General features: G+C 39.7%; 1 protein-coding gene across 2 annotated transcripts; it reads right to left on the bottom strand.

Annotated features, from left to right (window-relative positions):
• Positions 1 to 270: 270 nt before the first annotated feature.
• Positions 271 to 12033, bottom strand: LOC147425219 (uncharacterized). Of its 2 annotated transcripts, XM_086500405.1 has the most exons (4): positions 2759 to 12033; positions 1999 to 2665; positions 1083 to 1921; positions 271 to 1003 (listed from the first exon to the last, which is right to left on the bottom strand). In XM_086500405.1, the coding sequence occupies exons 2-3, from the start codon at positions 2575 to 2577 to the stop codon at positions 1748 to 1750; spliced, it is 753 nt and encodes a 250-aa protein (XP_086356531.1). In that variant the 5' UTR covers positions 2578 to 2665; positions 2759 to 12033; the 3' UTR covers positions 271 to 1003; positions 1083 to 1747. The 2 variants fall into 2 exon arrangements, with proteins under 2 accessions (XP_086356531.1, XP_086356530.1); XM_086500404.1 differs by having other exon boundaries at positions 1999 to 12033.
• Between the last annotated feature and the right edge of the window lie 189 nt (positions 12034 to 12222).

The raw sequence follows: 12222 nt of genomic DNA, 5'->3' as shown, positions 1-12222 counted from the left end.
AATATCATGATCATTGTTTTTTGCTACTAGGTGCTAGTGTATGACGATAGTTTCCTTAGAAGAGCGGGAGGCTCACGGCAAGGGCTTGTCACACTGGAGTCCAAGGCAAGGATGTGGCGTTGTCTCACTACATCGGGCGTTTCAACCACAAAAAGGTTTGTAGAAACAATTCAAGTACTTGGCAATTTCACTCATCTCACTTACGGCATATAAATTCTTTGCATTTTTTATGTAGATCATAATATACCACAAGGAATACTCCGATGACAATGCAAAGTTCCCACTATTTGCAATGAAAGTTATTACAAGATTGTGTGGTGGGCACCCCCTCCCACTAAACGTAGAAAGACTAATTCTAATTGAGAAACAGTTTGCTCTACGCGTATTTGGCATTGGGTATGGGTGCCAAGCACTCAGAGCCCCCTATTTCATGTCTTACACAGCTCAGGCTCTGGCTGCAGGGGTTGAAGACCCGGAAAGCTTAGATCCATACAACAAGCGGTTGTTTCTGAGGGAAAGAAGACACCTAATGCCCGTGGGGATGCTACCATCAACAGAGGAACGAGCTCGTCTACAGAGCTTGCACATCGAAGAGGTACAAACTGAGGAAGAAGGAGGTGCATTGAAGAGGATAAAAACGACGGGCTCAGGTCCATCTTCTCCCACTCCTGACTCGTGACCGGCGCCACCTCGCATGGCGCTCCGCCGCATTTGAAGCTCCCCAAGCCATCTGTTTCTTCTCTTTGCAGATGTGTTGTAAAGACCGTGTAATTTATGAACTCTTAAGAAGTTCCTTCTGCCTTGCTCTATGAATTAGTCGTCTATAAGTCCATTGGTGTAACTCTAATAGGCTATTGGCCTTTTCTTTTCCTCCCCCATGTCGAGTGTGCTTAAAATAACCTGTTCTTGCCATGTAGTGGGTTTTTTCCATGCCTTGTGTGGACCATATTGATAGTGAGCCGTATGTCTTGGAAAAATATGGACCATGGTTGAACAGTATGTGCTGCATTGAAATAAAACAAAATGGTCAGTAGAGTACAATTTAAAATATTGTTTTTTGTATACGTAGAATTCCAACCTACCATGTAATGTGTGATATGTTGCCCACCCCACCCTGTAAGGTAAGCCTTTTTCCAATCCAGCAAGGCTGCTTGAAATGATGTGAGCTTACTTTGGTCCCAAGAATGCTGCTCAACGTAATGAAAAATTTTGTCTAGTGATTTCCACACATTCACCTTTTGATTCTGGATTGCCCCACCACCAGCATTGTCTTTAACCACTTTATGTAACTGTTTCCATTTGTTGAACAGGTTTCTCCTTTCTTCTCTATCTGAATCTTTGAGGCTAAACCCAAGAAACCTTCTTTCCTTCACTCCGCCTATCGATGCTTTCCTCGGTACCTTGTATCTGCTTTGAGACATCTTAGGGTCCTCTTCGATTTTGACATTGCCTCCATGAAAACCAATGTCTGAGAGCACTCCCTCTAATGCTTTGATCACTCTTTTCAACTCACTCTCTCTCTTTAATGTCCATGCAAAACATATGTACAAATGAACCACCTTTTCAATTATTCGACAGAGTGCATGAAGTGTACAGACGTGAACTCTACTCAAAGGAATATCAAGCATTGGTTTAAAAGTTTTATCTTGAAGATGCCTATTGGGAGCTCTAATCCATTGCACACTCTCAAGTGATTGTGCATCAGCCATGCAATATAAGCATGGATTTGCCACAGCTGCTCCGTGTGTTATGTTGTACATACACTTAAGATCTTTAAGTCACCTGCCATGTGCCATTCCACTGTGTAGTCACCAAATCCTTCCACTGAAAGAACGGCTCCGTTTCTTTGTTCACTGATGATAGAAGGAATTTGTGTTTGACTAAAAACCCAATCGAGGATTTCAAAATTTTCCTTATCAACCTGCAATGAAAAATCAAAACACAAAGTCAACAACCAAATAATCAATATATTTGTTATCAGGATTGAACGAAGCATACCTGAAATGATCCTAGAGTTAGAATGTTGGTTTCTGATTGCACGCTGAAGTATCGTGGATCCTCTTTCGTTATTGATGGATCCAGAGCTCTGTTCATGAGGGTAATGGTGACTCTCTCCAACTTCTTGTTCTTCAGGACCTCGCACTCGTCGAGCTTCAAAACAAACTTGAGAACCCCACCGCATTCGTCTCGACTGATGTCAAAGAAGTGAACTGCATACCTTTGCAATGCTTCAAGATCAACGAAGAGGTTGTTGTGCTCATTAAACTGTACCTCTCTGCCGCCCTTTCCTAAGAACGTTGCTTCAATATGGAATGGTGACCCAAGTTTCTCAAACACCTCATCGTTTACGTGTCGGCGAGCAGCCTTTACATGTGATGGCTTTGGCAGCAATGATCCTCTCTGTAGTTTATTTTGAGACTTTTTAGCTAATGCTTTGAAGAGTGCCATGTATCCCATCTGTGAGATGCCACTCTCATCAAGTATTGCTTGCACTTCCATTGGTTCTAGCTGATTCTCTTTCATGAAGGAGGTAAGTAGCCTCCCTTTCAACTTATGAAATTTTTTCTGAGTTATCATCTCTTCAACTACTTCTTTTGGAGCTAGACGGCTGTAATGCACTCCGGCATTGAAGCCTGCACTGTTCAAGTTTGGATGCAGTAAAGACCTACCAAAAAAGCACAATGTGTTATGATCATGTAGGAAAGTAAGTGTATCCATTTCTTAATGAAGCACATTGAAGAAACAAACTTCGGGTTACCTTAAAGCTCGTATTCATTTTTTTAGGCCACCACTACCAACCCTCATGTTCTCAATGTTGCACAGATCTCGTTTTCTTTTCCGACTACCAAGCACGGTGTCTTTCTCTCACAAACTTGTGATCTTCTTCTCAAGGCCTTGGATTGTCTCTTTGTTTGATGAAATCTTTTGAGAGCATGCTTCATTAAGTTTCTTCAGCTGCATGTTCTCCATTGCCAGGAAGTTTCTTTGCCTTTCCGCATTCAATCCTCTCATTTCCAAATTTTCGGTGTATCCCAATAGCCCATCCTTGCCATCGCCTATGAAATGTAAAAGGTTAGTGATATTAGCAAAGGGAGGTGGCACATTTGTCGTAGGATCCTTTGGATAAATAGACCCATCAGTCCACAAATCCAAATGATGTTCCTTGTTTGTCCTTCTAAGTTCTTTCTCCTGTTGAGATAATAAAGAGTCCCTCCTACGTTTCTGCAACGGTGCGTACTCTTGCAATACATCAACATGAAGATGATGTGTGTTCTTTCTTTGGGTAAGTGTTAAAGATGAAGGGTCTGAGAATTGTAAGTTCAAATTAGTGTTTTCATCAGGAAAAGATGCGTTCTCCATTCCTAGAGTTGATAGAGAAGAAGACAGAGAAATGTCTCAGGTTTTGGGAGGGAAAGCCATATTCTCAAGTTTAGAGTTGATAGAGTCGTGTGGCTTATGTTTCTGGAGGGAACACTTGTAAGTTGGCATTTCAAATCATTAGTCATACGGTTAGTTGGATTCCTGACAAGAGAACGAAGGATAAGAATAATAAAGACGGCGGCTACCTACCAAAGAATGCCATTTTGGCCTTTTGTTGCGAAGAAAAGTATCACATAAAATGCACAATGGAACATTTTCATTTTCTCTCTCTAAGCTGACGTGGCACTTCTTACAGGGCCCAAAAGTTAGTCCAACTTTCTCCTAATGCCATAAATTTTCATGTTTTATCTTGTTGTGCCTCCTTAATGGTTTCTAATGCAGTTTTATGCCTCGCCTAGCCTGCTCTACATGTAGTCGTGTCGAGACAGCTCTCTTTTCGTGTCAATTTTTCATGTAGAGGCACGTAGATTCAATTTTGGTTATCTTAATCTTTCTTTCCATTCATTTTTCAAGATTTCTCTCAAGCTTTAAGTGCCCCAATTGGAGTTGTGCTCTTCAAGTTACGACTAGTTCTCTCCATGCTTATGGCTATGCCATCCTAGTGGCAAATTGTGTGCAGACAGCTTGGGAGGGCATGTATCTATGAATTGTAGAATTTATTTTGAATTTTTGGGTTTGTGATGTTCAATTGTGAAAGGGGAGGCCCTTTTCTTCATATGAATTGGTTGGCATGTGCTGTAAATCGATGCTTTGACAGGGTTTTGCTCCTATATGTTACGGTCCTTTGGGTGGGCGTGTGCTTGTAAATTCCCAAGGGAGCATAAGTCTTTTGGTTGGGGTTTACTAAGAGATTTTTTGGTATAATTTTTGGTACTGAGGTTGAGGTTTGAATGCTCTTGGGCTGTAAAGCTATAGAGGTGTCACACTTTTTCTTTTGCCCAACAACGTGAATGCATAGAGGTTCTTATGGAATGCCAGCTCTTTAGCAATGGGTTCTACACACATGTAGAAAGTATGTTGATCCCTATTTGTGAACCGATACAATGCATTGTGAGCTTAATCCGTAAGCACTCTCATGGATGCATTGGTTTTGATGAACCTCACGTTCGGTTTGTTGATCAAAGGATGTCTTTCTCTGGGTCTTTGTCGATTCTCACTCTGGAAGGTATTGTAGCATTTATTGTAGTTCTCATGTCTCTGAGTGGAGTAAAAAACCTTGGTGGTGGATGGTTTATCATGGTTAAGGCTCACTCAAACTCTCAAGACAATCTCTGACAAACTCACTTTGGCTTAGTGCAACTTATCCCTTTTTTCCCTCGTGAGGTCTCTCTTTGTCACCCTTTGGTCTCTGGAAATTGTTCTTGGGGTACCTTGAAAGTTTAAACTTAGGAAACCTAAAAAAATTCAGTTTCCTGGCTTTACTTGACTCAATTTAAAGTTGTCTATCAAAAGTTAGAGCAATTTCTTTTGGTAAACTCCACTTGAAACAGTACTCAAAACAGTTTTAGGACTAGGACACAAGAACTTTGACTTGTATTTTCATCCCCAAATGATATTTTTAGTCCAAAATTGAGATTTGAGATGTGCTCAAGTATGTCTACGAGCTCATCAAATCAGGTACCCCCACTATGAAGAGGTACATGGATCGCGATCCATGACCCCCTGTCAAATTTTGACTCCAAAATTTGGCAGTGTGTAGGTAAGGACATATGCAGGCTCTGTACCAATTTTCATCAAATTTTGAGGTTGAGGGACATGGAGCGCGATCCATGTTCCACCACTTCTGGACTTGATCTCTTGGCAGCTTGTTACTCATTATGTCCACAACTTAAATCTCAAATCTTTTTGGATTTGGACTTGTTTTCACAGGTTAAATGCCCAATACTAAGTCTGCTCTACGGTTTTGAGTCTATCACTTGTTTTTCTCCCTTTTGACCCAAATTTGTTAACTTTTTTCTAAAATTGAACGTAGAGATATGTTTCCTTATGTATGCACTACTGATCTAGGAAATTTTAGGTCAAGATGTCACTATGGCGACATGGATTGTGATCCATGTTTAGAGCCCAAATTGACTTCTCTTTCAGAATTAGCATGACTAGTAGGTCCTATGGTATCTTTTGTTTTTTTTGAAATGGACCTTTGTATTGAAAATTAGGTGAATTCTTGCACTTTGTTAGAATTCTTGACAGGTCTGGGCTTTTGTCTTGGTTTTTTGTATCCAAATTTTGTTTGAATAGACCACTAGACTCCTATTGATGTGCTCTAGCTATGGTACAAGTTTGGTCTCAGTCTGTGTCAGGGGGACATGGATCGCGATCCATGTATCCTTGTGACAAATTGCCCAAAAACTTGGTACACAGCTTCCCCTTGGTATACCGATGTTGGCTATATAATTTTTGTGTGGTTTGGACTTGATTATGTCAACCAAAAATTCAATCCTCTGTTTTGACAGTTTTTCACTTTGAAGTGTTTTTGGCACTTTTGGTGAGTTTTTTGGACTTTTTTGACAAACCTTCTTTAGGAATTTTTGTTCACAATGGTCTCTGCTACAAGCTCATATAGTTTCTATCTAAAATTGCACATGGGGGACATGGATCGCGATCCATGTTTCACCACTTTTGGACTTGATATTTGGTGTGCTGATAGACTCTGTTGTTTGTAGACCCATTTTTCTCAGTTTTTTGCTATGATGTCTTTTGGAAAAGTTGTTTCAAATGGTATCAACTACCTACTAGTCAAATCTCACCTCTAGATAGTCATGGGAGACATGGATCCCCATCCATGGTTGATCACTTCTGAACATGAAGTTTAGTTATCAGTATGCGTGCACTATGTGGATATTATATTTTACTTATTTTTTTATTTGGATCTCAAAATCTTATGAGTTATCCAATTTTGTGTCTGAAATTCTTGCTTTTGTTGTTTTTTCCCTAGCAGCTAATTTTCATGTGATTTTTGAGTTTTTCTTTCAAAAAACAATTCTCACAGCAATGTCCCAATGCATCATTGATCACTTTTCTACTAAAATGGTATCTGGGAGACATGGATCGCGATCCATGTTCCTCCATAGAATTTGCTCAAACTTTCCAGATTGCTTCTAGAGAGTCTTACAATGCCCTTTATCAACAAATTTTAGAATTTGCATCACTTTTCAGGTCTCTACCATCAAATTTTTAGAATTTTAGTGTTATGGTTTTTTTTGCCAAAATATGGTTTTCACCCTTTCTTCTTTGATCTTTCAGCCCAAATTTGATGGTGGTAGCTTATACTTACCCTACTCCTAAGTATTGAAATGAAACTAAGAAGAAAAACAAACAAAATGGTACAAAATAAAATCCAAACGAAAACGGAACAACACTCTAAAAGTAACAAGAAAATCGAAGAATGAAATGCTTTTGGCTATCTCACTCACAACCTTCTTTACTTCTCGAGAATAGATCTAGCAAGTCCTCGACTTCTAAACTCTATCAAAGACTAAAACCCGTGTCTAGCTCCTTCATTGATCATGTGTGAATGGAATGAAAAGACAAATATTCCTCCCCGGCAACAGTGCCAATGTTAGCGGTTTGCCGAGACAGATGTATGTCGCATAGCTATCTGGCACTAGCATAATATGTCAATATACAGGGAAGTGACTCGGGTGGGACATGGAGACTCTTTGAGGTTTTCAATTTCAAGAAGTGAAACTAACAAGAAAACATACCAACTCAACAAGAAGACCAGCAGTCAATGCTCAAAAAATTTATCTATGTCCTTCCCTCACCGCTCTAGGTCATCACGCCATTTCGACACTCAAATGGACTCAAAATGCAACGAAATTTTAGGAGGAGGTCTAAGACACCTAGGGGCACTATCCTACCAAGTCTAGTCACAATCTAACAAGGTACCAAAATCACAATCCATCAAGAAAAAGGTCCTAAACATTGTAACAAAAAGATCCAGAAAGGTCGCCTTATGGTCTAGGAACACTCTCCTCTGGTCAAAATGTCAAAAAATAGTGATTTAAATCTGAATATTATGCTCACTAACATGTGACAAACCTCAACAAAATTGACAATGATTACACTTGAATGAAAGAGCAAAGAGAGAGGAACACAATGTAAGTCTCGAAATTGAAAATGGATTTACACAATCATCAGTTATGTTGATTATAAGTTGGAGCTTCGTAGTCGCTTGAGCGTGCGTACATCAGAGCTCTCTTGTCTTCCAAAAATAAGCCTCTTTTCCCATTAGAGTTATTGACATTTATACCTAGGGCTTTCTAAATGGCCAGTGGCCAGCTCACATGGACCTTTTCAAATATGACAGTATTTAATATTAATCATATTGTCTTGATTATGTTGTGCCATAATTATATTTTCTTTCATCTGTATGCTAGCTCTTTCCTTGGTACTTCCAAAACCTTGGCTACTACATCTCTTAATCCTTGAAAAATAAGCACTCAAGTAACTACACCCGTGGTTTAGAATAATGTTAATTGCAAAGAGTAGGGAGAATGGGTTTAACAGTGCTAAGCTAGCATGAGTTGCTATTGAGCAGCTAATAGCTCAATAATGATTAATCCATAGACAAGTATAAGTTAAGACCATAGTTCCCAATGGTGTCCCTCGTACCCTATAAATAGCCATGCCAACTGAGATAGTGAATCTAGTACCTCTTACCATATTGCCAATGAGCAACTCGAGCCTTTCATGGATTACTCAAGCACCTCTCTTCTTAGGCAAGAAAAGAGAAACCTTAGCTCTAATACCAGTTTTAGAGTATCTAATATTTTCTTTCAATCACAGTGTGAAAATAGATTATGAAAGGTGAGTCTTCCCTGACAAGATTCTTTAGAGGAGAACTAGGCATTGTGTTGGGTTGATTTTGTTCCACCATTTACACATGTTAGAACATAAAATCATGCACATAACTTGAACAGAATAACACAATAGAGATTAACAACTCACTGAGGATCGGATTTTCTTGTAGCCAGTCCCCCTTCCAAAAGGAATTTAAGTTCTAATTCTCTCAATGAGAGCCTTGATTACAATTCAAGATTGTCCTTTCCTCAAACCAAGGAGATTATGAGCTTCATGATTCAATGGTGTACCCCTCCTTTCCAAACCCTAAAATCCCAATAAAGGGAAATAATTACATAGTGATATCCGTTTTTCGGCTCTCTGTGATTGCCATAGTGAGTTAACCCACCCTACCAAAATCATCCAAACACTGTGGCTATCCCTACCATTTCACTGTATATAGGTGTGTGTGAGTTAGGGGACTTTTCCCATATCTTCTTAAAAACCCTTAATTAGCTAGTCACTGGGCTAGTTGAGCCAAAAAATTTAAAAAAATAAAAATTATAAGTATATTATGGCCCATTTGTGTGTAAATATTTCATTGTATATAGAGCCTAAATAAAAGGATTTTTTATAATTATTTTGGTATTTATTTAAATATTTCTACCTATGGTGTGTTATTTATGCTATGTACATTGACTCACCATTAACATATTTTTTCTTACCATTTTGCATACTCTTTATTCCATATAAAAATAATTTCATGCAAGCTTCTCTTATTTTTGGTGTAACTCCATCCCAACAAAAATCCAAAAAAAACTAGTTTATTTATGTGTATATTTTTTCACTATTGTCATTTTTTCTTTCCTACATCTATTCTCCATTACTCTCATAAATTAGACCACCAAAAATATTCATCTTTTTATGGTAGACTTATAATGAGAGAGATTTATTTTGACCCCTTAATATTTTTTCCACCTATATTATTTATATTTGACACGTACATAATTTTTTTAGACCCCTCAATATTTGATTTTCTTAGTTGTACTATTCATTTATATCATGATCTCAACAATATCTTCAATTATAGACCTACCAAATAAGGTCAAGGGTATGTGGAATGCATGCATGCACCATGGGGCGCTCACTCTTGGAGGTATTCAAAAGAATCATCCAAAGAAAGACCTCACAAGGACTTTGTGCAGTGGAAAAAACAGTCAGTTTTGCTGAAGTTTTAAAGATCACATGCTCCCCGAATTTAAAAAGGTGATACAAACAAAAGTTGTAGCTCGTGAGCTGAACTTTCACCTCAAATTTTTTTCATATTTTTTTCAACTACGAGCTGTGAGCTATGATTTTATTGGTGGACCCCAGTTTGCCCATGCTATGCAGCCACACTCTCTCTTCCACTTTATCATTTTCCTCTTTCACACACACTCCTCCCTCTCCTTCCCACTCCCAAACCTGCAACTCCCATGTCCTAATTCACCCTCTTCACCATTGCCACTTCTCTCACACCTCCATAGCCTTCATCCTCCATTTCTACACCCTATGTGTCCCCCTTTCTCTCTACATATATGTCCATATTACCATACCCTCTTCAGCTTTGTAAAGAACTTCAAAAAATTAGCAAAAATCCAAGGTTAACCTCTGCAAACGAAGGCTTTTATCATGAATTTTCCAAGGTTTGAAGATAACATAGCTTCATCGACACGCACTGCTTCGCCATGCTGACTGCTTCTTCTTCCGGTGCTGTAAAGAGGTGAATGTCAACTTCTCCAAAGCTTCAACCTCTCTTTACAAGCTCATCCCTTCTCTAACTTTTCTCATCATATATCTCACCATTTGGTGAATGATTTTGTAAATATTTTTTAGTGATAATTACTAACTACTAACCACTAACCTTATTGTAAAATGCACCCTCTACTAGAGCAGGCACTCCCAAATTATTCACTCAATCCTCTCTCCTATCATCCTCAATAATTCTCTTCCCTTTAGCCCACATCCATGTGACTCAAAGGACAAGAGAGACCCACCCTCATTAAAAAAAATAAAAAAATATGCATAATCTTTTATTCCTTCAAATAAACTTGATTAGGCCTAATCTTAATCGGGGCTTCTAAAACCTATAAATACAGCCCTTCTCTCCCTTGTAAATCATCACATGATCACACTACACCACACCATTCTCAATACATAAAACACCACTCTTCAAGCCTAGTTGTGTAGAGTGTGTGCATTGTAAGTGCTCTATTCCATCACTACACATAGATGCATGGAGAAGCTTGGAGTTAGTTATGCCATCTAGAGAAGTGGAGTGATACTATACTCTGCAATCACACTTGTAGCCTACTCTTGTCCATAAATAAGATTCATAGTTTTGGGTGCAATTGTATGCTGCAACTACGACTCTTCTCTCCAAATTGACTTGATAAGTGGCTCATCAGGTGGTTGAAGGTATATTGTCCTTGAAGTTTGTTGTTCCATTTCATGCTTGATAGTTTGAGGGCTTGTTGAATTGTTTGCCTAAAAGGTAAATTGTAAGAGGGTGCTCGGTGAGAGGGCTCCCGTGACCCTAAGACAATTTGTGTATTGGCAACAAGGTTAAGTTTTGTGTTGTCCCTCTATTTCTCATCAAGCTTTGTGTGCATCTAGTCTTTAAGGCTAAGACTGAGTTGCTCAAGTTGATTTGTGCACTTTACCTCTCTCTGGTGTGGTGAATGTTTGTGTTTGGTGTGTGTGGCTATCTTGCATTCCCCTCTCTTTGTGCGTTTGAGTACAAGGAGATATCACGTGCGTCCTAGTTCGCATCTACAACTAGGTGGTGCCCCTTTTCTTGTTTGGTTTCTGGCTGTGGGTTGTTGCTGTCTCTGATTGTGCTTGCCCCAGCACCAATTGAGCAGCACGGGAGCCTCGAAGGGTCTTTAGAGGCCGCTCTTCTTGTTGCCCGCCCCGGACCGCCTCAATAGTTGGAGGTGGATGAGGGTGAAAAAGAATATTTCTTGAGCAAAGAAGTAGTATTTTGTATATGCTTGCTTGCATAGCTAGAATAGAAGAAGAATAAGAACTCTCATGTATCTTCTTGCTTGGATTTGCATCCATAGCCAAGAACTTCAACATAGACACCATCTCTTAAGCTCCCGTGTGTGTGTGTGTGTGTGTGTGTGTGTGTGTGTGTGTGTGTGTGTGTGTGTGTGTGTGTGTGTGTGTGTGTGTGTGAGAGAGAGAGAGAGAGAGAGAGAAGACTTGCTTTTCTACAAGGGGCACACTTGACACACACACACAGGGAGAGAGAGGGAGGGAGAGAGAATCCCACAAGATCTTTCTTTTTGCTCATCCCTTGCCAAAAGTTCTCAAATGGAATCCTAATGCATGGACCAATGACAAGTGAAGATATGTAGTGCAACTCAATGCTTATGCTACCACGTGTCCCCTCCTTCTTTGCTAATCATGTACAAGTCTTCCCCTCTTTCCTTTTGAGTTATCGTTTGGCAGGTATACACATGCATACACACACACACACACACACACACACTTATCTAACTTCCATAAGACAAATCCAAGCCTCTTGAGACATGTGGCCTAGCCAAACTTAGAAGATGACTAGAGTCAACTTTTTAAATAGGGAAGGGCTGATCTAGCCTTAATATATTTCTTTTTCCTTCCATTAAATGAAAATCATAGACCAACCTTTAATTTAACTAGTTCATGGACAAGACCTTTTGGAGGCTCTAGGAAGCTGACCTGGTTAATTCAAGAACTATTAAATTAGGATGCTCTATTAAGAGTGGCTTTGGAATGGGTGTCCGCAACTATTTCACACAAAGCTCAAGGGCGCACGATAGTGTGGACATGGCAGTCTAGTCATAAACGTGCAGGCCTTTGTGATGCCCCCCCCCCCCCCCCCCCCCCCCCCCCCCCCCCCCCCCCAACCCCCACCCCAATGAGCGCTCCCATAAAATAGGGCACCAATCAATTTTTAAAGGAATGTTGTGCATGGAGACATGAATTCTTGCCACGTGTGTATGGACATGTCTAATGAGCTATCCAAGAGCTAGA

This window comes from Adiantum capillus-veneris, chromosome 25, assembly GCF_014529385.1.
Source record: "Adiantum capillus-veneris isolate H3 chromosome 25, ASM1452938v2, whole genome shotgun sequence".
Taxonomy (NCBI): Eukaryota; Viridiplantae; Streptophyta; class Polypodiopsida; order Polypodiales; family Pteridaceae; genus Adiantum; species Adiantum capillus-veneris.
The sequence above is the reverse complement of the archived record's forward strand: the minus strand, read 5'-3'. Positions and strand labels throughout refer to the sequence as shown.

What these genes read in the sequence shown, in the direction of transcription:
- LOC147425219 (XM_086500404.1), bottom strand. Translation starts at nt 2,718, where the DNA reads ATGGATACACTTACTTTCCTACATGATCATAACACATTGTGCTTTTTT. An exon ending in TAACTCTAGGATCATTTCAG is followed by an intron (nt 1,922 to 1,998) that starts GTATGCTTCGTT and finishes TTTTCATTGCAG; the next exon opens with GTTGATAAGGAAAATTTTGA.